The sequence below is a fragment of the Mytilus galloprovincialis genome, chromosome 5 (assembly GCF_965363235.1).
Source record: "Mytilus galloprovincialis chromosome 5, xbMytGall1.hap1.1, whole genome shotgun sequence".
NCBI lineage: Eukaryota > Metazoa > Mollusca > Bivalvia > Mytilida > Mytilidae > Mytilus > Mytilus galloprovincialis.
The window spans coordinates 72,500,975-72,528,294 of NC_134842.1; the positions used below are offsets into that span (position 1 = coordinate 72,500,975).

General features: G+C 32.9%; 1 protein-coding gene across 1 annotated transcript in view; it reads left to right on the plus strand.

Moving 5' to 3' along the window:
* LOC143074138 (1-phosphatidylinositol 3-phosphate 5-kinase-like) overlaps positions 1 to 27,320 on the plus strand; it is a 49,275-nt gene that overhangs the window by 13,716 nt on the left and 8,239 nt on the right. The window contains exons 16-40 of the mRNA XM_076249685.1: positions 861 to 1,007; positions 1,868 to 1,997; positions 2,574 to 2,668; positions 3,138 to 4,136; positions 4,461 to 4,577; positions 5,139 to 5,239; positions 5,781 to 5,852; positions 7,004 to 7,190; positions 8,319 to 8,497; positions 8,980 to 9,099; positions 15,016 to 15,118; positions 15,519 to 15,594; positions 15,958 to 16,045; positions 16,451 to 17,030; positions 17,373 to 17,427; positions 18,078 to 18,119; positions 18,966 to 19,091; positions 21,083 to 21,418; positions 21,931 to 22,036; positions 22,540 to 22,635; positions 23,071 to 23,136; positions 23,508 to 23,554; positions 24,685 to 24,804; positions 25,566 to 25,655; positions 26,059 to 26,155. Coding sequence (XP_076105800.1) covers positions 861 to 1,007; positions 1,868 to 1,997; positions 2,574 to 2,668; positions 3,138 to 4,136; positions 4,461 to 4,577; positions 5,139 to 5,239; positions 5,781 to 5,852; positions 7,004 to 7,190; positions 8,319 to 8,497; positions 8,980 to 9,099; positions 15,016 to 15,118; positions 15,519 to 15,594; positions 15,958 to 16,045; positions 16,451 to 17,030; positions 17,373 to 17,427; positions 18,078 to 18,119; positions 18,966 to 19,091; positions 21,083 to 21,418; positions 21,931 to 22,036; positions 22,540 to 22,635; positions 23,071 to 23,136; positions 23,508 to 23,554; positions 24,685 to 24,804; positions 25,566 to 25,655; positions 26,059 to 26,155 — 4,175 coding nt within the window. The remainder of the gene's footprint in view (positions 1 to 860; positions 1,008 to 1,867; positions 1,998 to 2,573; positions 2,669 to 3,137; positions 4,137 to 4,460; positions 4,578 to 5,138; positions 5,240 to 5,780; positions 5,853 to 7,003; positions 7,191 to 8,318; positions 8,498 to 8,979; positions 9,100 to 15,015; positions 15,119 to 15,518; positions 15,595 to 15,957; positions 16,046 to 16,450; positions 17,031 to 17,372; positions 17,428 to 18,077; positions 18,120 to 18,965; positions 19,092 to 21,082; positions 21,419 to 21,930; positions 22,037 to 22,539; positions 22,636 to 23,070; positions 23,137 to 23,507; positions 23,555 to 24,684; positions 24,805 to 25,565; positions 25,656 to 26,058; positions 26,156 to 27,320) is intronic.

Genomic DNA, 27,320 nt, shown 5'->3' on the forward strand with positions numbered 1-27,320 from the left:
AGGATTATAGTTACGACGTTAGGAACATATCCGATAACATTTGTGAAATAGTTATTCCATTAAGGGCAACCAACTGCTGATGGCGTCCGTAAAATTTACGAAGGGATGATTTCAACTTCACCATTTGGAACTCTTGGTTTAATAGCTTCCTTGTGAGCATCAACCCTCTATCAAGAAAATCATGATAGGAAATTCAAGCACAGGAATCTCGTATCAATTGGGAGCTATATACCCCGTATGCAGGTGCTGCTGGATTGTTGCTACTTAGAAATGGAAAGTTCACAATTGGAAAGATGAAATCATCTCTTTTGTCGTAAAGTTTTTTTTCAACCAACCCTCATTGTCAAATTCTAGATTGAAGCCAAGGAACATTTATTTACACATTGTAACTGGTTTCTACATTGTTATCAAAATTACATTGTAATTCAGGTATTGCCACATTGTAATCATTTTTATACATTGTAATTAAAAAGTAAAATGACAAAAGTACTGAACTAAGAAAATTCAATCATAAAGTCCCTAATCACATGGCAGAATCAAATGACAAAACACATCAAACGAATGGACAACAAATGTCATATTCCTGACTTGGTACAGGCATGTTCAAATGTAGAAAATGGTGGATTGAACCTGGTTTTATAGCGCTAAACCTTTCACTTTTACAACAGTCTCATCAAATTCCGTTATATTTACAAGGATGCATGAACAAAACAGACATACTAAATAAAATAGTCAAAATATGGGTACAGCAGTCATCATGGTGTTACAATCTTAAAACAAACAATTTTACAAAAAAGCATTATCATTGTTCTTCAAACATATATTCAAGAAGTTTTTATATAATTATATTTTGATTATAGGAAGAGGAGTTTCTGAAGAAAAGTGTAAAGAAAATATCGTCCTTACATCCCAAACCTAATATTGTAATAGTAGAGAAGTCCGTCTCTAGACTAGCACAGAATTATCTTCTAGAGAAAGGGATTACACTGGTGTATAATGTTAAACTGGTAAGTATTATATATAAACCTTAAGAATGTGTTATGGCTGGTACAGAACTTAAATAGATATATGAACTTGACATAGATAAACCTATATGTCACATAGAATGTCTTCCTCGAGATCACAATAGTATATGCTGTTTCACTGACAGACATTATAATTATGATTTTATTAAGAAGAAAACTTACTGATAAGATTGTTTTATAGGCTAGAACAAAACTATCTTCCCTACATCCTATTTACAGATTAGCATGACCACAACCCCATTTGACGTTAGGCTTGCAACAATCAATCGATAAATCATGACGAAAAATTGTAACTGTAAATAGATATTTAGTCAGTACATCCCCACTTTAAAATTAAAAAGTGGGGATATACTGTTTTACCTCTGTCTCTCCATCCACCAGTCTGTCTGTCAGTCCATCAGTCCGTCCGATGAATATGAAATAACTATCAACAGTGGCGGATCCAGAACTTTTCCTAAGGGGGGGGCCCTCTGACTGACCTAAGGGGGGGCCCTCTCCAGTCATGCTTCAGTGATTCCCTATATAATCAACCAAATTTTTCCCACGAAAGGGGGGGCCCGGGCCCCGAGGGCCCCCCTGGATCTGCCTATGATCAAGCAACACATGGTCAATTGTGTTTCTGATTTCTTTATACCCAAGATACAGGAAATTTATGATATTAGTAAATTCAAATGCAAACTAGTTATACTCTGATAATTCAATTTTTGATTGGCTGAAAGTGTTTTGTCTATCAGCTCATAGACATAGTTTTGTCATGTGACCATAACATCAACATTTGATTATCTAGTTATGCTTTCCGTTTACAATTGCTTTAAACAGTACCGGTATGTTTTTATTTTCAGTCTGTGATGGAGAAAATAGAAAGACTAACACAGGGATGTATATTACCGTCTATAGATGGGATAGTTAGTGGACCAATAACTCTCGGATTCTGTCATAACTTTAAAGTATGCCACTTCACCTTACCTTCAGGTAAATGACATATTTTGTAACATATCCGTCTGAATACTGTTACCATCTGTAAATGTTTTTATTGTATTATTGGTCTTTGAAGCTATCAAATTTTTACAAGAAATCTTTTAGGACCATTCATATAGTTTAGTATTAACAAAGTTAAGCAGTTAGTGCTTGTTCTAGATGAAGTAAAATCTAAAGAACCTGTGTATTGTTATAGACTTTGTTCCACTCTAGGTGTCTTCTCGTTATCTTGTGTTAAGACTTTCTCATAACCCATTTATTTCATAGGGAATGTGGTCGATACAATAAGCAGATTTGGTTTCGAAACTCAATTTAACTAACTATTCTTGGTTTTACTGTGTTTTAAGTGTGTTTTGGTGGAAAGAAAAAGGAGTGGGAAATTTCAATTCGACACCATTAAAAAGCTACAGACTACTGGCTACAATATAAAATTGTCTTGATAATACAACTTCATGTATTTTCCGTGAAACTGTTTAAGGTCTTTGTAAACATTGCCTACTATAGTTCTTCAATTTCATACCAAATAGTTGATATTTTTCTGATCATTTATTATAATGTATTGTTTTGTAGGAGACACAAAGACATTGTTATGCTTTGATGGATGTGCTCAACATTTGGGTTGTACCATTGTTCTTAGAGGGGGGTCGAAAGGAGAACTGACAAGGGTAAGTTCACTTTTGAATTTGTGACTTTACTGGTAACTAAATTTCTATCTTGAAAGATCAATATGTGACACATAACTGGTACATATCTCAATGCTTTTTACATTGGGAAGCTATTATAAATAGTGTATTCAACCTACAAAATTACATATAATACAGAAAAATAAGTAAAGCACAAAAGATAAAAATGCAAAAACAGCAATAACCAATTCTAAGGTATGAAAATAAATATCTACTGTAAATTCAGAAATTATTGCAATGTTTTTATAATTGGGGACAATGCAACAGAGTTATTATAATTGCAATAATTTAAACTCACATTTTGAAATTATTTTTATATGAATTAAACAGGATTTTTCTAAATATTGCAAAAAAATTTAATCACATTTTAGTTCAAAATAACATTATTGCAATAATAAATGCAAGCAATAATTTCTGAATTTACAGTATTAAAAAAACCTTTTCTCTTCAGATTAAAAAGGTTGTAAAACTGATGATAACTGCGTGTTATAATTCCCAGCTAGAGATGTCTTATTGTATGGATGAATTTGCTATGCCCGATTCACGAGCAGACGACAGCTTAATGGAGACTGATTCTGTGATTAACTTTACCGAAGAAAAAACAGGTGTGAAAGTGTCTGACTATTTACTGGATTCTAAATCGGGGGTAAATTTGTTAAAATTAGACTCGGAGGATACAAACAAGGGAGATAATAAACATAAAGATAGAAGTCAACAAAGTACTGATCATCTTGGAGCTGATAACAATCAGTTAGAAACCGACTCTGATAGACCTGTTTTTAATATAGGAGAAAGTGATTCAAGTGAAACAGACATTCAGAAAGGGGAGATAACTATGCAAGACAATTCTTCCAAAAGTAAAACACCTGAGAATTTGCTTGAAGCAAATCAGAACGAGTATAACAATAGGAAATTTGACCATACAGAAAATGTTGGCTCTTTTGTAGCAGTTGGTGATAGTTGTAAGACCAGTACACATAGTATGACCTTAAAAGTTGAGGAAGGTCAGACTAAATTAGGAAGACAACATTCGACTGGGTTAATTCCCCTGAACGACCAGTCTGATCCTCTTTATATGTACCAGAAAAACCAAGATGATGCAATCTTTCATAGTACTGTCACTCTGGAAGCAAAAACACAAAAACGCTGTGCAAAGTTTAAAAAGACTCTTGCAGAGATACTACTGTCAACATCTCCATATATTAAGTTTGAATTGCCATATTTAGAAACAGAATTTGGATCAAGATCAATTGTTAGAAACTTTTTCAAAGATGATTTGTTCTGGTCCAAGTATTTTGAGCCTGTAGCCTACAGAGAGAAAAAGAAACAACTTGTGGAGACGTACTGCCCACCCAAACCAGCTTCCCCATGGTCAGATATTGAAATATCACAGCCACACCCATTGATTCTTACACAGATAACTGGATCCCTGAAAGATAAGCATCTACAGGTATGGAAACCAGGAACCAGTTATCTCCACTGATTTGTTATGTTGATTGATAGGCCTTCACATTATGTTTTCTGACACTAGATCTTTGCGATACATTTAAGGAATATTTGTTAAAAGGAAAAAAATATGATTCTTTCCCAAAAAAATCAAGTAGTTTCATGTTTAACCATGTCTTTCTATGACATTACGGTTAAGTTTTCAATGTTTGCTGATCAGAGATAGAAACTATGTTTGGCAGCAGTTTCTTCTTCACTAGTTACACCTTTCACAAGTACCTGTATTTATTAGTCTAAAAAATAACTTTACGCTGTTATGTGTTTGTAGCATCTGATAGCAGATTTCAGAGCTAGAGGTGGCAGGATACAACTTCGACCAAGAACCATTGTTTCTGAAGCAGATAAACAAGACACACATCAAGTCACAGAAAAGACAGCACCTGGGGTAAGTTACTATGGTTACAAGTTGAAATTGTATATACATACTGTGAAAGTATAGCTACCATGATGAGTTATAAATAAATATTTTTTTCCTTTATTGGGCCTGTAAATTCTATGGTAGAAAAAATGGACCTTTTTTGATGTAGATAAAAACAATGACATGTTGTCAATACACACTGAATGAAACTTAAAATGGAATTGGTTGACATTTTTAACTGGTTGTATAAAGGTCAATTACTGTGGATTCATTTATTTAATGGATTTTCGTGGATTGAGAAAATCTTGAATTTTGTTTGATACTTGATTTCTTGGTTTTGCCAAAATCTGCATACAAAACAAAATAGAAAATACAGATATTTTTATCAGGAAATACATGAATATTATTTTAAAATTCAATCCTTTTTTTACTTCAAAATTCAAAAGGAATTACAAGTTTGAAATGGTTCCGCTAAATCAGGTCTAATCATAATATAAATTAAAGTATTTTCTTTACCCATTGTGTAACTTGAAATTTATAGAACACTTATTCTCAAATTTTAAGGATTACTTATTTTTCTATTTTTAGGTCGACTGTTTAGACTACAGTAATCATCAGAAGTTCATGGTGTTATTGAGTAGCCACTCAGAGAATTCAACAAACTATCCAAACCCATGTGTTCCTCCACAGTAAGTGTGTTTTATGTGTTCCTCCAAGGAAAAGACTTAGAGGAGCTCAAATCATCCAGCCACATGTGTTCCTCCATTGTAAATGCCTCATAGAGAACTTAGCAAATTCTTTAAACCAATGTGTTCCTGAAACTCTAGTATTTTTGAAAACACTCAACAAATCCATGTGTTCCTCCTCAGTTACTACTTCAGACAAAACTAAAACAACCTAAATACATGTGCTCTTCAACAGGAAGTAAGTCAAAAGTAAACTCTCAACAAACTTTCCAATTTCATGTGTTCCTGCACATTTTGTCAGACAACTCAAAACAAACCCAACTCATGTGTTCCCATACAGTGAGTCGGTTAGAGAAGTCAGAGCAAACTAAATCCAGACAGGATAGAATGTATGAAATATAAAAAATGTGGCATTTACTTTAAAAATAACCCACTATGCAGGTTATTCAGTGTGCACCACATGATTATTGATGTTATTTCTTCACAGATAGAAAAAGTATAACAGTAATTCCTTAACTAATAATGATGATGCTTTACATTTCAGACTTGTGTCAATGCCCTTCTATAGTGGACAAGATATGACCTTGGGTGGATTCCTAGAAAAGTTCTGTTTCAGGTAGGTAGAAAGATTTCTGTGTTATTCAAATCTGTCCCTTCAACTTAAGTAAATTTTGAGTCTCTCAATTGAAAAATTATGAAAGATAGCCAGGTAAGCCTTGATTGTTGAAGTGTGAGGAAAAATAGTATAACTATGCCTTGATTGTTGAAGTGTGAGGAAAAATAGTATAGCTATATAAAATAGATTTGGGAAACATGTGTCCATTAGTTATTTCCCTTGTTTTTATTTTAAAGGAATCCTACATGTGTCCATTGCTTATCTCTGGGTTTTATGCCAAGCCATTGTGGAGGGGGCATTAAGTTTTACCCTTGTCTGTCTGTACATACATTCGTTCGTACGTCCCAAAATTAGTTTCCCTTCTCTTACTTAAGTTTGCTTCAATCAAATGATATGAAACTTATTCAAAATGCTTATTATCTCAAAATACAGAGCAAATTTGAATTTTAGTAGCATCACTCTAACCGTTCTTGAGTTATGCCCCTCTGTCTGTCTGTCTTTCCATCCTTCCTTAGGTTCATCTGTCAGTCTGTCAATCCGTCAAATGAATATTTTTTGTTACATCTTTCTCAAGATTTCTGAAATTTGGTTTCAGGGTTTTAATAAGTCAACTATACCATGTGATGCATTTTTATATTCATTACTCAACAACTTCCTGTTAACCTTATACTTTGTTTACTTTATACTTTTAGCGGGTGGGGGTAACTTAGTGAGCAGTAGCTCACAGATTCATTTGTTATTCTAGGGACTTAATGGGTCACTTAATTTGACAGTTTACATTGCTATATGAACTGCCTGTTCATGGAAGAATTACTAATTTGCCGGTATTTCAAAGGAATATTACTTATGAAATCAATCTCAAGGCTAAGAAATACGGGTGAAATGGGGTCATTTTGGAATTCCCGGGTTATTTCAATGACCCGGCGGGTGTCCCGGTGATCCCTCAGAATTGTGAAAATCTCGGGTCACACCCGCAGAATACGGGTCAGTTGACAGGTATGAGTTTATATGAGTCAGCTATACCATGTGATGCATTTTCATATTCATTACCCTACAACTTCCTGTTTACCTTATACTTTGTTTACTTTATACTTTTAACGGGTGGGGGTATCTTAGTGAGCAGTAGCTCACAGATTCATTTGTTATTCTAGGGAATCTTACTGTTGCCAGCCATACATGTGTCCCTCAGAGAATTGTGAAGTACCATTACTGGATCATGTAAGGAGAATAGTACATGGCCATGGATCTATATTTATATCTCTGAGGAAGTTATCTAACTGTGTACCAGGAGGAGATAAAGATATAATGATGTGGAACTGGTGCAGAAAGTGTAGACAGGTATCCAGTTTAACCTTGAATTGTCATTGAACCTTAAAAAAAAAGACAAAATCCAGGACAAAAGAAAGACATTGTAAAGACGAAGGTCACAATACACAACATAATAAAATTAAGATTAAGCAAGACAAGTCTGGGGTAAAATCATGTGCTCCTCAAAGGTACACCATCCTTGATTGAGCAAGACAAGTCTGGGGTAAAATCATGTGCTCCTCAAAGGTACACCATCCTTGATTTAGCAAGACAAGTCTTGGGTAAAATCATGTGCTCCTCAAAGGTACACCATCCTTGATTAAGCAAGACAAGTCTTGGGTAAAATCATGTGCTCCTCAAAGGTACAGCATCCTTGATTGAGCAAGACAAGTCTGGGGTAAAATCATGTGCTCCTTCAAAGGTACACCATCCTTGATTAAGCAAGACAAGTCTGGGGTAAAATCATGTGCTCCTCAAAGGTACACCATCCTTGATTAAGCAAGACAAGTCTGGGGTAAAATCATGTACACCATCCTTTTTGCAATGGGTCACATGTAATACATGCATGTCAATATTAAGTCTTTGTGTAATTGCTTTTCAAAGATTTAAGTTATAAGGTACTGTCATTACTGTTTCAGTTGTATTGTTGACATCATTCTTGATAAGTGTGAGTAGCAAACCTGAAGTTAAAGGTTAACAATTATACTTTTGTTTTTCATGATATGCTAAAAACAACCATGGATTGTGACACCTTAAGTTATTTATTTTTCTTATGCCCCACCTATGATAGAAGAGGGGCATTATGTTCTCTTGTCTGTGCCTTCGTTCGTCCGTCCGTCTGTGCGTCCGTTCATCCGTTCGCTTCAGGTTAAAGTTTTTGGTCAAGGTAGTTTTTGAAGAAGTTGAAGTCTAATCAACTTGAAACTTAGTACACATGCTCCCTGTGATATGATCTTTCTAATTTTAATTCCAAATTAAAGTTTTGACCCTAATTTCACGGTCCACTGAACATAGAAAATGATAGTGCGAGTGGGGCATCCGTGTACTTTGGACACATTCTTGTTTTCATTTTATTTTTATTTTTCAGGCCATACTTTTAGCAGCCATGTTAAGTGACTCCTCAAGTTATTAGTTAATCATTTTACTTGTGTTTTTCAGGCGACTCCCTTAGCAGCCATGAGTAATGATACATGGAGTTTATCTTTTGCCAAGTTTTTAGAATTAAGATTTTATGTGAACACGTTCACGAGACGTATGGGACCAGATCCTTGTTGCCATTCATTACATCATAGTTTCAGTCAGTACTTCGGAAGACGGAATATCGTGGCTACATTCAAGTATGTGTATTACAGAAATAATATCATTAATATTCCACCTAATTAAAACACCTACAGAACAATAAATTTCATGAGTGATTTATTTACATGATTAATCTACACGGTAGAAAAATAACGTGAATATAATCTCAAAAATTGGACTTTTGGGTTCCAATACCAAAATAAAGACCTTTCTGCTCACTTGTAAGGTAATATCTCCTTGATTTAAATCTAATATTCTAGAAAGATTTAAACAAGATAAACATGGAAAACAAAGCCTGTGGTCCAAGAAATTTGATTTTTTTTAAATACGACAATATAAAGCACATTGCAGTTTATTATTTTGAGACAGCAAATATAAAAACTTACAACAACATTGAATTATTTCTTTATTTAAGAATTTAAGGAATTGTCGTAATACAAGCCTTTATAAAATTAAGATTATGAGATGTAGGCACCTCTGTTTTAAGGTTACTATTTAATTTTTAACTATTTTTTAACAGGTATATGCCAGTGATAAAAAAAGAAATAGTGCTTCCACCAAGTGTTATCTCCCTTGATTCACAAGTCCTGTTGTACCAATGGACAACTCTCAGGGACAGCATGAGATCAGTCGAAAGAAGGTACATATCTATATAGGATGGGCTAAGTAGTAACTACTATAATCACTAGCCAGTCAACACTGAGGTTGTGGGTTTGAACCCTTCTTGTGTGGGTGCACTTGACTCCAATTTTAATTGACTAGGATTGTCAGTTTTCCTATCGAAAATCAGTGGTTTTCTCTGGTAAATCTGGCTTCCTCCACACAAAAAAACTGGGCGCTACGAAATAGCCCAATAGCGGGGCTTTTTCAAATATTTAATTCCATATAGGAAATAGATAAAAAATTGATTTGATTTTTGTGTGTCAAGGTTGAAAAGTCTTATAATATATATGTTAAAGAAGTTGTGGTGCGAGTGCCAATGAGACAACTCTCCATCCAAGTGGCAATTTTTAAGCAGTTAGGCTGCTTTATGCGAGCACCCTAGATTTATGTTCTACCCAATAAATGCTGAAATATGTGCCACTTTTATTATCTGGCTGGCTGTCATGTTATTTATAACTAATTGGACACTTTTTTCATACTTTTTATTCTGGAATATAAAAAATATTACCATAAAAACTTTAAATGGTCGTTGATTTTCCCAAAAGTTTTGAAGTTGCACTTAGGAAGTAGTGCTCGATAGAAATCCTTCTATAGTTTATTATTCCCTGTGCTGTTGGTTAAGATGTCAAAGAACAATTGTATGGAAGATTTGATCGCCGAAAATCTATAAAGATGAGTCGTTTAAATTTCCTAAATGGGAAAAGTCGTAGGAATATTGTTTGTCATCGATACGTATTACATACGTCAGTAGTCTATTAATCAGCTGATATAAGTTGGCGGCAATTTCAAATTACATAGAAGACGAAATTTACGTATCTTTTAAATTGGGAGGATTCTGATGATACATAGTTACTTTATTATTAATCATTTTATTCGTTTTTTGTCTGAAATGATTGAGATTATTTAAATCATCTTAATTCAGTTATCTTAAATGCATACTCATTTGTATTCTTGTTAATATAATTCCGTTATCTCGCAAATGACCTCCTTCATGCTTGACATGCTTGTCAAATAAAGTTGTTGTTATTGTAGTTTTCTGATTGGTCGATGTCAAGGTCAATTTAAGATTGTTTCGCTTTGGTGTTACAATGTAACATAATGCTACACGTGCTTTGATTTACCTCAATGTGCTTCAATAAATATTGAGATTAAAACTTTAACAACTGTTTTCTAAAGGACAGCATTATTTAACTTCCAAAGTCGCATATTCTGTAAAATATTAAGTCCGAATCTGTGACGCGTATCGCACCGTAATTGTTTTTTTTATTTACAAGGACTTTTCGATTTCCAGTACAGAAAAATACGACTTTTTTGTTTTTATAATTTTTCACATTTAAACACTCTTTAGTGTTCTTGAATCAATTCTATGCGGTTCCTTCAGCAACTTTATGCTGGTAAACGATTTCCCCATGAAAATAATGTGAAAAGAAATGAGTGACTAACGAGGCTCAAAAAACGTTTATGTAGTTGAAGTTACAAACAAGTTTTTAGCTCACCTGGCCCGAAGGGCCAAGTGAGCTATTCCCATCACTTTGCGTCCGGCGTCCGTCCTCGTCCGTCGTCGTCCGTCGTCCGTCGTCGTCCTTCGTCCGTCGTCGTTAACTTTTACAAAAATCTTCTCCTCTGAAACTACTGGGCCAAATCAAACCAAACTTGGCCACAATCATCATTGGGGTATCTAGTTTAAAAAATGTGTGGCGTGACCCGGTCAACCAACCAAGATGGCCGCCACAGCTAAAAATAGAACATAGGGGTAAAATGCAGTTTTTGGCTTATAACTCAAAAACCAAAGCATTTAGAGCAAATCTGACAAGGGGTAAAAATGTTTATCAGGTCAAGATCTATCTGCCCTGAAATTTTCAGATGAATCGGTCAATCGGTTGTTGGGTTGCTGCCCCTGAATTGGTAATTTTGAGGAAATTTTGCTGTTTTTGGTTATTATCTTGAATATTATTATAGATAGAGGTAAACTGTAAACAGCAATAATGTTCAGCAAAGTAAGATCTACAAATAAGTCAACATGACCAAAATGGTCAGTTGACCCGTTTAGGAGTTATTGCCCTTTATAGTCAATTTTTAACCATTTTTCGTTAATTAAAGTAATCTTTTACAAAAATCTTCTCCTCTGAAACTACTGGGCCAAATTAATCCAAACTTGGCCACAATCATCTTTGGGGTATCTAGTTTAAAAAATGTGTGGCATGAATTGGTCAACCAACCAAGATGGCCGCCACGGCTAAAAATAGAACAAAGGGGTAAAATGCAGTTTTTGGCTTATAACTCAAAAACCAAAGCATTTTGAGGAAATCTGACATGGGATAAAAATGTTTATCAGGTCAAGATCTATCTGCCCTGAAATTTTCAGATGAATAGGTCAATCGGTTGTTGGGTTGCTGCCCCTGAATTGGTAATTTTGAGGAAATTTTGCTGTTTTTGGTTATTATCTTGAATATTATTATAGATAGAGATAAACTGTAAACAGCAATAATGTTCAGCAAAGTAAGATCTACAAATAAGTCAACATGACCAAAATGGTCAGTTGACCCGTTTAGGAGTTATTGCCCTTTATAGTCAATTTTTAACCATTTTTCGTAAATTAAAGTAATCTTTTACAAAAATCTTCTCCTCTGAAACTACTGGGCCAAATTAATCCAAACTTGGCCACAATCATCTTTGGGGTATCTAGTTTAAAAAATGTGTGGCATGACCTGGTCAACCAACCAAGATGGCCGCCACCGCTAAAAATAGAACATAGGGGTAAAATGCAGTTTTTGGCTTATAACTCAAAAACCAAAGCATTTTGAGGAAATCTGACATGGAATAAAAATGTTTATCAGGTCAAGATCTATCTGCCCTGAAATTTTCAGATGAATCGGTCAATCGGTTGTTGGGTTGCTGCCCCTGAGTTGGAAATTTTGAGGAAATTTTGCTGTTTTTGGTTATTATCTTGAATATTATTATAGATAGAGATAAATTGTAAACAGCAATAATGTTCAGCAAAGTAAGATCTACAAATAAGTCAACATGACCAAAATGGTCAGTTGACCCCTTAAGGAGTTATTGCCCTTTATAGTCAATTTTTAACAATTTTCATTAATTTGGTAAATTTATGTAAATTTTTACCAAATATAGTTCTCTGTTACTAATGGGCAAAGTTCATTATAGATATAATTGTAAGAAGCAAAATCGTTCAGTAAAGAAAGAACTTCAAACACATCACCATCACCAAAATACAATTTTGTCATGAATCCATTTGTGTCCTTTGTTTAATATGCACATAGACCAAGGTGAGCGACACAGGCTCTTTAGAGCCTCTAGTTATTAATTCCTACTATTTATACAGTTATTTAAATTTTAAATAAATGTTTTTTTTTATTATGATATTAGTAATGGAAGACAGTTAAACCGTAATCAAGATATTTTAATTCAGTTATAATTTGAGACGTTAATAAAATGGCACTGCATGGCTACGCGGTTACATGGAAATGTAACAATAATAAAAATATTATTGTTACATTGGAGACTAAATGCCGGAATGCATGGTTGGGTAAGGACCTATTTAATTACGAATGTAACAAAAATTATTGAGGCTATACATTGCGTTATTGTTACATGAAAAACAGTAATGTACGACATTGTACGATGGGACTAGAAATATGTACAAATAATAAAAGTTGAAGACATTTATTTTATATTTACAATACATACACTTATTACATACAATTTATTTACTGTAATTTTTTATTTACAATGACAATTTCTACAAATCCAGTAAGTGTTTTTTAAAGTACGACACATTTTTGATGAACGAAATTACGTCCTCCACTGATACAGGTACATACAAAAGTTCTTAGTATTTAAGTGACAATTAGCAAACTTTGCTTTTGATGTATCAATTTGCGTTAAATTGTATAGCTGTATGAAATTTATGTCTTGATATTGTTTTAGTTTCGTTTAAAATGCATCCCAAGTTTTAATGTTTTTCACCCTAAATAAATTGGTTCAAAGTATAATGACAGTAATAAGAGAAGGTGTGCAGTTAAAAATCCTTTGAACTATATTTTTCGCCTTTGGCACTCCTAATCTTGAGTAGTATCTTTAAGAACATCAAAACCATTAATACGTAAAACTATTCAAGTTATACACCATTTGTTGAATAATAATATTTATTTTTTATCAGTATCAGGGGCGGATCCAGCCATTTGATAAAAGGGGGGGGGGGTTCCAACTGTACATGTATGTTCCCATTCAAATGCATTGATCGGCAAACCGGGGAATGGGGAATGTGTCATATAGGCAGTAACCTGATCTAAGAGCAGACAACAGTCGAAGGTTACCAATGGATCTTTAATGCAGGGAGAAACTCTTACACCCAAAAGATTGCTTTTGCTGGCCCCTTTACATAATAACGAAAATGAATACTATTTCAACTAGTCACTTTGTTCCGGTGGAACTTTTAAATCAGAGGAAGAACAAAGTAACTAGTTAATAAGTTCCTCTGGAACTTTTCGGCTAGTGAGTTCTTTCCGCCCAGAATTTTACAACGTCGGAACAAAAGAGCATTTACAATAAATTGGACATACACTAAAATCAGAAGTATACACAAGAAATTAAAATTAAAAAAAAATGTACAAAACAATTATGAAAAATAAATATGATATACAGCAACAATCACCAAATTAGTGGGTCCTCACTATGAACAGGTACATACAGAATGTGGCAGCTAAAACATCTTAACTGGCACAAAACTCTCCCCTAACATAGGACAGTGTATGTGTATAATCTCAGACATTGAACCTTTATAAATATAAATTGGAAATAACTTTTAAAAGTGGTAGGATTGCATAACATAAACATTACTGTACAAGCATTATTCATGTTATTTGATACTTTAGAAATAGCTGAGAACAATGCCTGAGATAAATATTTTGACTAATTCTTTACACTATTCATCTGAGCTTGGCCAAGTTTGCCTTTGGGTTTTTGATTAACTGCCTATAGCACCCTTTGGTGCTTTGATTAAAAGTAAACCATTGTAGGTCAAAGTAGGGCCTTCATCACAGAGCCTTAGCTCACACTGAACAGCAAGCTTTAAAGGGCCCAAAGCGACTAGTGTACAACAATTAATAAAGAGAAAAATTATAGTTTCTTCCCATGCATTAAATGTGACACAAATATTTCAGTCAAATTTTTAATCTCTAAATCTTGAGACTTGCTGTTCTGAGTTATATATAATTTATTATTGAAGAGTGAAGATCTTATCATAAAGCATTAGACAAAGTGATGTAATCTATCACAACTTATAGACAGTGCAGGGGTAAATCCAGCCATTCAAAAAGGGGAGGGGGTCCCAACCCAGTAAAAGGGAGGGGGGGGGTGTTCCAACCATATGTCCCCATTCAAATGCATTGATTGTTAAAAAAAGGGGTTCTGCCACTGCAGTATTATGATATGTTGGCAAACTTTGGCAAACTTTATTAACATCAATTTTCAACCAATTTAAAAACAATGTTGTGTTCTGTCTATGTTATGTGTATAAATATTTATACATTGATGTTAAGGTGGTACCCAACACTTTCACTAAAACTAATTTGGCTCGTTTAATTTTCATAAAATTTTGACAATGTATTTACTTTGAACCTTTAACAAAAATATAAAAAATTTGAAAATTTTGAACCAACCGTTTTGTCAGAAAAATTACACTGGTTATATAGCAGTTTGTCAAACACCAATTTTGATCATTGGGAAGCTTAATATTCTCTTTACAACACAATGTAATTAAAACGTTTAGCTGACTTTACAGAGTTATCTCCCTGTAGTGTTAGGTACCACCTTAATATGGTTTTAAATTTGAGGTTTGCAACACATGTTAAGTATTTTTCTAATTTTGTAGAGGTCTAGAAATGTACAGTGGTATATTGGAACAGTTGGTTACGATAAACTCGTCAAGTGATGACCTGTCGAAGATGATAGTGGATCTCACTAATATTTTGGAGGTAAGACTAAATCATGGACCGGATATTTTACTTATTTTGTGGTCTCCTAAACTGTGCAAAATTTCTTCTGAATAAATACTGTATTAATTAATACTGTAACTAATTAATTTATGCAAGCTAATATATTTCATCTTTTCTGTGTAAAAATAATGTAAAACTCATAGCAAATTGGTTAAACTGTGATCTTTTCCTATACAGCTTCAAAATAAGTAGATTTGGTTTTATTTTCAAAGAGAAAACTTTCTACAGAGTCCAAATTTACTGGATATATGCATGCATATCATGGTTGTGTTATAACAATTTCAAAATAGTTATAACAGTTCTCATTTGTGATAGAATATTAGAGTTTCAGAATATATCAATCAGTTACTATATTTATGGTTGTTTCTTTGATTGACAGAGTGAGAAACACAGATTAAAAGAATTGATTCATAAAGGAAGACTGGAGGTCACCAAAAAGGAGAAAGAAAACACAGGTAATGTATTCCTCCATTACTATCAGTTATAGGAGAGAGTTGAAAAATACCAAAGAGACATTCAAATTCATAAGTCTAGAATAAACAGACAATGAAAAAAAAATATGAAAAAGATTGAAAGAAGAACATGAGTAATAACATAGAAAACAAATGACTGAGCAACTCAAATCCCAAGAAAATCTTGGGGTGATCTCAGGCATATCAAAAGTCATTAATTTTGAGGAAACTTTCAACTTATTTGTTCGTGAAAATAAAGACATTCTACTAATTCTGAAGATAGATGCTAATGTAAAAATGTAGCATTTCATTACAGATATACATGTATCTAGTTATATTTTGAAGAAAGATGATTTGTTTTTACAGAGAACATTTCGGAGTATTTTGCACTGTATGATGATTCTTTAAAGATGATGAGATTTCTGGCCGATGCTGACATCAACTGGAGATCTAAGTAAGTATATAAACTTCCAGAACTTCATACTGGAGATCTATCTAAGAAAGTATATGTAAACTGCTCTAAAATCATACATTAACAAAGTTGCATCAAAAAGATGTGAGGTCATATAAAAAAAACTGAAATGTTTCTGAAAAATGTATCTTCCATTTTGAAAAAATATAAAAGTAGACTTAACTCCCTTTAAGCTTATTTTTTGAATAATACTTGACAATTAAATAATCTAGTCTTAGCTTATATTAACAATTTAAAGTATTTAGTTCTGAGTCTGTTTTTTATTAATTTGTGTATCATACAAACCTTTATTTTTATGAGTTTGTAGGCTCAAATTTGTTTGGAATTTTATCAGTTGAAGCAGTGTTAAATCATCTATTTTATAAATGTCTAATTTCTTCATTCAAGAATGCAAGAGTTATATTCTCAACATAAAAAGACCAGAACTTCACAGTCAAAAAAGGACAAAGACACAGGATCTTCAACAGCAGAACCAAAGAGAGACTCTGCAATCTCACTGCCATCAGCCAATGAAATACCCAAGAAAAAAGAATCTTCTGGTTCCCTTCCAATAAGTGAAGAAAGAAGGGACCAGCTTGTTGTATCTTCATCATCTAATAAAAATCAGGGTAGCGTTGGATCAGCATCTTCTTTTAGTGAAACCGTAGCAACACAAAGAGACAAATCTGTCTTAGAACCAGAAACTGGAATACAAAATGAAAGAAATAGTATTGCATCTTCTGTTTTTGAAACAGAAACAAAAACTCAGACCAAAACAGACCCAACGACCTCTAAATCATTTGGAGAACTGTCTGCAGATTTGAACATTGGTCTAGATAGTGCCAAACATTCCCTTGAAGATAATAGGTCAGTCACAAAGATAAATCCAATAAATGTCACATCTACTCTCCAAGACCTTCAGACCGAGGTCGATCAAGACAAACTAGAATGTGATCAACTTGAATCAGAACCTGTAGAGGAAATCAAGGTAAAACAATTCATTGTTTGTAAAGAAATATTCCAAAAGAAATTGATAGATCTGAACATAGAAAATGAAAGTAAATGAAAGTACTATATATTCCCATCTATATTTAAAATAACACCACAAAAACTTCTTTTTTCAGACATATAATTTCCATATTATTATTTTTTCATTATAAAGTGACCATTAACATTTTTTTTTATCAGATATGATTTCCCAATATCTCCCTTATAAAATGAAACTGATTCATGTTATATACGTTCATCTCCATTTACAAACAAAATATATGAAAACTAGTATATCCTTTACTGACTCAATATTATTAATGTTATAATTGATATTTTTCAGTCTGACAGAACAGTTTTAGACAGGACATGGTCTGGTGTTTTTATAGACAAATCAGGTATAAATAATATACTATCATAAAACATTGCTTAGATGGAAGCGGGAACTCCTTTGAGGAGAGAAAATATAACACATAGATATAGGAAGATGTTGTATGAGTGCCAATGAGACAACTCTCCATACAAGTCACAATTCATAAAAGTTAACCATTATAGGTCAAGGTACAGTCTTCACCACTGAGCCTTGGCTCACAACAAACAGCAAGTAATAAAGGGTCCCAAAATATTACTAGTGTAAAACCATTCAAATGTGAAAACCAACAGTCTAATCTATATAAAAAACGATAAACAAGAAATTTATGAACCACTTTAACAAACGACAACTACAGAACATGGCTGTTTCTTTAAGAAGGTGGGAGTGGGTTCTCCTTAAAGTGAGAAAATATAAGACACGACAAGGAACAAAAGTGGATGAAAATTTGGGATGTAACCAGTAGAATTTTTTTATAATATTGAGAAAATTTGTTTTATGCCCTCACTTTTGGCAGTGGAGCTATAATATCCATACTAACCTCTATGACAAATATACAAACAATCCTGTTAAGTTCAACAAATGTTGTTTACCTCTTCAGAACATGTTAACACCACTTTCAGCAGCATGGTTCTAATATTATATCTCAGTCCTTAGTAATTAGAGTTTTTATTACAGATTTACCATCCATAACAGAACCGATTAGCATCAACCAGTCACGTAAGTTATTGGGTTTTGACATGTTTCATATTTGTATATAGATTTAACCATTGTATATACTAATACCAGTATTGTGTGTTAGAAAATAAGATAATCATAACACATATCTCTAACTCATTTTACTCATAAATGAAAAATTAAAGAAATACGTAGTTTCACCTGTATGGTAAGGGTAAATGTTGACTCTATATTAACTCATTAATCTGTAAGACTTTAAGGAAATGCTGTAAATTCAGAAGTTATTGGGATTTTGTCATTTTAGACTTAAATGCTATTTTAATTTTTAAAATTTTGCGAAAAATCCTGCTTAATTCACATTAAAAATTTCAAAATGTAAGTTTAAATTATAGCATTAACAACTCTGTGGCATTTTTCGCAATAATAAAAACCTCGAAATAATTTCTGAATTTACAGAACTCATGCATAGAGGAACTCAACTGTTAAAAATCACTAATATGTTTGTTTCACACATTTTCATAAATAGATTCTAAGCCTCTAAGTCACACAGATCAGTGTACTTCTATTTACACCAGTGCTTGAAAAAAAACAATACTTTACTGTTGTAAAGACTTATCTCCCTTCCAAGATCAGTTAAGTATTTTCAACAAGATTTCCTATATAGAATGATGTTTGCCATTACAGATTTCCTGGATGAAAGTGGTATTTACAGTGTAACCCCAGGTTTATATAAATATTGTTTTTTATTACAGATTTTCTGGATGAGAGTGGTATTTACATTGTAACCCCAGGTTTATATAAATATTGTTTTTTATTACAGATTTCCTGGATGAGAGTGGTATTTACAGTGTAACCCCAGGTTTATATAAATATTGTTTCTGATTACAGATTTCCTGGATGAGAGTGGTATTTACAGTGTAACCCCAGGTTTAGAAGCAGGTATAGGACCTTACAGTGACAGATTAGCTGATGCTAGTTTTTCTCCCTTTGTTGTACTACACACTTTGCATGAAGGTGACTGGACGTTCTCTCCTTTATCTCCTTCTTTTTGGTTTGTTGAAAGGTTAAGGTTCAAAAAGGGTCAATATATAATAGCCTTCAAATTCAGATTTATTATTGTCTTAAATATGAAAAATACAAAATGTTATTCTACAATGTAGTAATGAAGATTATAATTTCAACTAATTTAGACAGTTTTTGAAATGAGGCCATATGCATAGAAAAGAAAACATCATTTAAAATTAAAACGTTTAATAGCACCTTTCTATTACACCAAATTTATTTTGAAAAGGGTAGAAAATTACCATTGAAAATTGCTGAAATTTGAAACCAAATGATATGTAATGCATATCCTCTAATTTATAAAGTTTTTGAAATGATTTTATGTTTATGGGTTTATGACCTTCTGCTGTTGTTTTTTTCTATGGTCAGGTTGTTGTCTCTTTGGCACATTCCCCATTTCCATTCTCAATTTTATTAAATATTGACTTTACTTGATCCTATTCCTTTTACAACCATCTTACAGTCTTGATTAAATTTAAACCTCTCAGCGCTCCCATTATCATTTTAATTTTTCCTTTGTATCATCTTTTGTAATTGTCAGTTGTAATGTTGATTGTGTCAGATACTGTGGATTTGTTATATTTCATTAGGATACCAATTTTGTTTGTACAAGTGAACCACATATTTAGATTTCAAGAAGGTGCACATCTTCTATATATGGTATGCAAAGCTGTTAATTCAAATATTAATTAAAATACAAATTTTTTAACACCCTCAAAAAGTGGCTGTCATGAAAATAAATGAATCCACCGTATTTAATAGCTTTGCATGTGTTGCCTATGTTCTATATTTTGTTCTGTAACATTATTTTGGGATAGTATTTAAATCTAACTTGGATACAATATACAATGCATCACTGTAATCATTAGCTCGAAGGGGCACTAGCACTAGAGGTTAAAAAAAAAAGAATATGATTTGGTTTGGTTCAATCATTACTAAAGATGAAATAACAAAAAAACATTATTTTTTTTTTGCACCCAATTGTTTCAATTTTATCAAATAAGCAAATAAATACCGCTGATGTATTTTTCACTTGCAAGTGAATAATTTGACCTCTTTAAAGCCATATTCATTAGATCTTCAATTCAACAGATTAGCTACAGACTGGTTATGCATGCAAATGTCGTGTTCAGCCAATAAAAGGAAAATAATGTCAACATTGAAAGTGAAACAAAGGTGAACCACTTCATTGTAAGAGTTCAATTACACATGCTCATTATCAATTTATACTTATGTTTATATTGGGATATGTGACCGTAGGTTGTATTCGGAGGACATCTCAATAGTTAATTAGATGGCGTCTGCACTAAAATACACACGAAATTCTGATATATATTTTCGAGTACATGCTTTGTTAATTGTTTATTTAAGACTTCTTGTAATTTAGATCTACGTTTTAGTATGTTATAAATCAAATAAATGAATTTGAGTCAAATCAGTGAACAGGAATTTGACAGCTAGTGCCCCTTTAATCAAGTTCATTTTCCTGTCAATGTCATGCTTTAACATATAGAGTACATGCCAAATAGATTGGGATTGTTTTAAAAATCATATATTCCCTAATTTGTATATGTTTGTAGACTGCATTTTACAAGGGCCAACTATAGGGTTCATATAAGAAAACTAAGATACAATTTACATTGCATCACTGTAAAAATTAGCTTAATCTTTTCTGCCTGGGCTAACATGAAAATTTTAATTGGTTCATTAAACATTGGAATAAAAATAAATGAATAAAATTCTTGATTGGATAGACAAACGTTTATACATGAAATATTTTTCCTAATTTTTTAAATTTTGCAGACAGTATTATAGTGTCATCTATTTGGATGATCATAAAAATTTACTGTTAAAATATTCTCATAAAATTGTCAAATAAACTGAATCCACAGTAAAATTTTCATGATTTAGTGTAAAAAAAATAACTTTTGAATTATATCAAGGTTTAGAAGGAAGAACATCAAGTTTTATTTCACAAGACAAAGCACCGTCAGGACAACAGACAGAATCAGTAACCATGGAGACAAAGTCTAGGGACAGTCCATCACAACTCTCCGGACACATATCTACTGAGTCTAGTGCTTTGTCAGTGAATGATTTGCAGCCACATCAAACCTTCTCTCAGCCACAGAAATTCTCCTCTCAGCCTCAGCAATCGTCCTCTCAGCCTAGTGATGTTCAAACAGTACCTATTAGTTTGTCTGTTGGTGTAGAAATCCAGACAGACAAAGTAGACACAGATAAAAAAGTTAAAACAAGGAAAGAAGCAACTAAAAAAGGTAATGATAGCTCTCTACTTTTTTTACCTGGTTCAGAGTTCTTCAACAAGTGTTATAGTTACTTCATAAAACTCATAATTGATGCCACATTTAGAGCAGGATTTTTCAACATTTCTGGAGCAACTTAGATCAAACCCCTATTTTGGTGTCTTCAGTTTTCTATGTCAGTAGGATGTTAAAGGTTGTTTTTTTCCTTGTTTATTTTCATCAAAATTTCACTGATTATCAGGAACCTGACACAGATCACTTGCAATTTGTTGTTTGTTGTCGCTGTCTATTTTTAGATGATTTTACAGATAGGTCATGTTAATGATGCAGGTGCCCGAAGCCAATTGTTTATTTTTTCCCAGCTATTTTTAGAAGATTTTACACACAATCATGTGAATTATAAATGCCATTTGGAGTGTCTGGTTAATTTTTCTCTGTCTATTTTTAGATGATTTTACAGACAGTTATGTTAATGATACAGACCACTTGGAGCCTCATGTTCATCTATCTCTGTCTATTTTCAGATGATTTTACAGACAGTCAGCAGGTAGAAAGAATCAGTGGAATCATGAAGAAAACATTCACCAATTTTTTGTCAGGAACAGGATTACCTCCCCTGCCTTTTCCATTGTAAGTTACTAGAACAGGGGGCCAATAATATTACTGTATAGCACTTCACACCTGAATTCTCCCACAATTTTAATTTATGGAGGGGTTAGCTATTTATGTTATCAAAAAAAAGCAAGGATATCTGTCTTTAGCAATAATTGACGTTGCATCTTAATAGTAACTCTGGATAGCACAGAGGCATCAATGTTTGAGTGTCAGTTAATGTTACATTTTGTATGCCAATAAGAAAATAGTTGTTTCTTTGAACTAAGCAAATATCCTTTCGCCTCTAATCTACAGTCTTCATGCTTAATGACAAGTCCTATGGCCCAGGCTTGTAAATCTTTTCTCTATACGCCAACAGAATCCATTTAAAATTTCCAAAAAATGTTCTTCAGCTTTGTGGACTCGTTTATCGTGAAGGCTGACTCTAGGATAAATTGCTTTCAACATTTAAAAATTTGGTGTATTTTTAGTAATATTATTTTGTGTGATTTTACAATAATATTTATATTTTTATACAGTGAATGTAGGGAGCATCATTTATTACCAACTTGTTATAAAGTTCCTGTTGTTGTCTACGATCAAGAACCAAGTTCTATTATAGCTTATGCTTTAAGGTAAGTTGAATACTGTTTAATTATATGGGATAATTCATACTTTCTATTCCTTTTTTTCTGATAATATTTTGATATAAAACCGAGGAACAAAACAATTATAAAAGAGAACACCATTTTTTGCCTATTGAAATCAGAAGTCATAAAGTATTATAATGAATCTACAAAATAATATCCTTTAGATGGTCACATGACATAAGTCTTTAGACATCACTTTCTATACTTTTCATTTTTGTCTTATATATTGACATTAGGATTTCAAACTTCTTACATTCAGAACTCACCACAATAAAGCCTTTTTGCAATAAGGCAGCATAAAGCAAACATCAATCAATCAAATTTATATTATCAATCAAAACGGCAAAAGTGCTAAAATAGCTTTCATTTTGATGTTTTCAACTTGTGTCATTTTACGGTTTGGTAATGTTCTATTTATAGCTCCTATGACTATCAACAAAGGTTACAGGAAATCCAGTCAGCTTTTACTTCATCACAGAAGCTCATGTAAGTGTTTCATAACTATTGTTATACTGTAAATGTTGACATTAATCCTATCTAAAAGAAAATGTTTTAAAGCTTTTAAATAAAATTAGATTATACTTTTGCTAAAAAAAATCAAAAAGAAGATGAAATTGAAAAAAGAATACCTGTTTACCAGGTCAGCTTTGGGTGTTTAACATGATACACAGCAACTTAATGTTCTAAGTTGGAAAGTATTTTGTCATTTTCTAACGTTATCAATGTACTTATATAAGAGAAGATCATAGTTACCAAATCTTATTAATCTTTATTTATAAGAGTTATTTTTATTCTGGCAAATATTGTAAATAAATGTTGTGACTTTAGTTTGATAATCCGCATTTGTTTCATTGCAGTAATAGTAAGGACATGAAGTCAGCAGATGATGAGCTAGGAGATGGCTGTAAGTCTATTTACTTTTTTATGCTACTTTCATAGCCTAGGGGGCATTAAGTTTTACCCTTACCGTCTTTACGTCCGTACATCCCAAAATCAGTTTGCCTGAACCGAATGTTATGAAACTTGTACACAATGCTTATAACTACAAAACACACACATCATGTTTGAATTTCAGTGGTGCCACTTCAATTATTCTTGAGTTGTGCCCTTTACAAATGGAAAAAATGCTGATTTTTTTGTTTCCACTCTTTTTCTCAAGTTTGCCTCAACCAAATGTTATGAAACTTATACACAATACTTATTACATGTACCACAAAACTCAGATCAAGTACAAATTTGGGTAGCGTCACTTTTACTGTTCTTCAGTTATGTCCCTTCATAACTTTATATATCATCTGTGTCCCATTTCAACCTTGTTAAGGTTTCATTTAACATATTAAAAAAGAAGATGTGGTTTGATTGCCAATGAGACAACTCTCCACAAGAGACCAAATGACTCGGAAATTAACAGCTATAGTTCACTGTATTGCCTCAAAAAAGAGCAAAAGCCCATGCATATATTATATGTCATTTGATTTTTATGCCCCACCTAGGGTAGTAGAGGGGCATTATGTTTTCTTGTCTGTGGGTCCGTCCATTCGTTCGTTCGTTCATTCGTTCGTTCGTTCGTTTGTTTGTTCGTCCGTCAGTTCGTCAAGGTAAAGGTAGTTCTTGATGAAGTTGAAGTCCAATCAACTTGAAACTTAGTATACATGTTCCCCATGATATGATCTTTCAAATTTTAATGCCAAATTAAAGGTTTGACCCCTATTTCATGGTCCACTGAACCTGGAAAATTATAGTGAGAGAGGGGCATCCATGTACTATGGACACATTCTTGTTATGTGTTGCTTTTTCTTTAATATGTCTTTTTTTTTTAGACATATTTAAGATGAGATAATTTAAAGATGCTACAAAATGTAGTCAAACAGCAACCTAACAACAAATGTTAATCAAATTAAATGTCTGGAGTTGACCATATTGCCATCATCTATTGACCAGCCTCTACACTGTATGAGTATTAACCAAAGTAACTAATGTATAAAATATATGTTTAATACAACATTTAAAATTTCTATGCTTCTTTTAATATAGCAAAGAAGAATGGAGGAACTACATTGTCCTTTGTGAAGAATAAAGACAGTAGTCCTAAAATGGCCAGACTTGATTCTGTCCATTATAATGCCAAGATCGAAACAGGAAGTGGGGAATTCGGTAAGACACTATGGTGGAACTTACATTGTTTTAGATAATGTTTAGATGGAAAGTGTTCTATTATGTCCAGGAATTCAAGATGTTTTTAAAATTTTCATGTCTTATATCTATCGCATACTTTGATAAAATTGAGAATGGAAATGGGGAATTTGTCAAAGAGACAACAACCTATTAATGAAAGAGCAGACCACAGCACAAGGCCACCAATGTGTCTTTAACATTGCTAGAAATTTTGTACTCTGAGGGAGGCTTCAGTTGGCCCAAGACAAAAAATGGAAAATGGATGTCACGCTAAACTCCAAGACATATGAATGAACTAAAATTAAAAAAACATACAAGACTAACAAAGGCCAGGGCTCCTGACTTGGGAAAGGCAAAAAAAGTGGCCAGTTAACATGTTTTTGAAATCTCAATCAGCCCCTTTTACCTCTAGCCAATTTAGAATAAAGAAAACCACAGCAATACTCACAGTTAAACTTTGTTCAAAAGAAGTCGGAGTTTGATGTCAGAATAGGTAACACAAGAAACTAGGCAAAATGACAATACATGTAATACATAAATAACAACAGACTACTAGCAGTTAACTGACATGCCAGCTTCAGACCTCAATTAAACTGATTTTAAGATGATGCCAATTATTAAATTTTGACTGAAATAAAATTGTGGTTTGAATATATTATGTTACTTTGATGATAAAGATACCATAGATAAAACACTGATTAGATATTTTATGTTACTAGTAACTTTTTTGTTTCTTATAGATGAGCATGAAGGTTTCTCCATTTTATCATCTAGTTTACCAGAATCAACCAAATCAGGGAAAACGGCTGCTGGACCTCATATTGAATTACGTAAGTGTATAATCTATGTGAAGTTACAATGTTTTTGTCCAATAAAAGTGGTGCTATGAATTATGGATAATATGTGATTGATTTTCATTTGTTTAATGTCCAGTCTTCACGAACTTACAGAGTATCAGTTGTAAAGGTTTGAAAAACAAAAATTGAGGACAAAATGAATACCAGCTAACTTTTCTCAAGTTGGTAAAAAATGGGAGAAAATACCAAGATGAAATCAAAATCTGCTTGAAGAAAAAAGGCAACACCATGGCAAAAAGAAACAGATGAAAAGATAAACAACAGTTCATGAAAAACTAGATACACTAAATCTTGAATATTTGTAAAAACTAATACTATGGAAGAGAAGTATGAATAATTTTATTTTAGTATTTTTAAATTCTTTTATCTATTTCAGAATATTCTGACCATATGGCCAAGTTTTATTGTAAGATCTACTTTGCTGAACATTTTAGAAAGCTACGTAAGCTTATCTTCCCTGCTGGAGAGGAGATGTAAGTAGAATTTATCTAGGGTCCAGGGTTCTCACTAAGGCCAGTCCATGAGTCCTGGACTCATCAAAGTCTGTCTGGACTCACCATTTTCAAAACTGGTGAGTCCACAGATGCATCAAGATTGAAATATTTTGTATAAACTGAACACAGTTTAACACAAATATCATCATTTTATAGCAAAAGTTTAAAAGTGATCTGAATTTGATTTGATTTCATTGCTCTGTTAGGAAATGGAGACTAAAATATTACTTTATATTGCAAAAAAATATTTTCTTCTTGCTGTTGGACTCATCATACCTAACAAGAATGTGTCCATAGTACACGGATGCCCCACTCGCACTATCATTTTCTATGTTCAGTGGACCGTGAAATTGGGGTCAAAACTTTAATTTGGAATTAAAATTAGAAAGATCATATCATAGGGAACATGTGTATTAAGTTTCAAGTTGATTGGACTTCAGCTTCATCAAAAACTACCTTGACAAAAAACTTTAACCTGAACTTTGCACTATCATTTTCTATGTTCAGTGGACTATGAAATTGGGGTCAAAACTATAATTTGGCATTAAAATTAGAAAGATCATATCATGGGGAACATGTGTATTAAGTTTCAAGTTAATTGGACTTCAGCTTCATCAAAAACTACCTTGACCAAAAACTTTAACCTGAAGCGAACGGACGCACAGACGGACGAACGAACGGACGAACGAACGAACTGACGAACGGATGAACGGACAAACGGAGGCACAGACCAGAAAACATAATGCCCCTCTACTATCGTAGGTGGGGCATAAAAATGATGAGTTCCTGGATTCGCCTTCAAAAATCCTTAGCGAGAACCCTGGGGTCATGTCATTATTATTGCTTCTACTGTGGATTCAGTTATTATCGTGGGTATCTTTTTTCATGGATTGAGGAACTTTTGCATTTTCATGGTTATTTGCTTTTGTGGTTTTGTCAAAGTATGTGTACATTACAACCCAATAGCAAATTTGTGATTTGTTGAACATTTAAATTTATGGTTCACTTCGTATCAAAGAACCACAAAAATTGGTATCCCAAGAATAATAATGAATCCACACTATCAGATGATCAATTTTTTATTTGATTTCTTTAGTTTAAACATATTTATTTATAGTGGATTGGGAAACAAGTTTTGTAACTT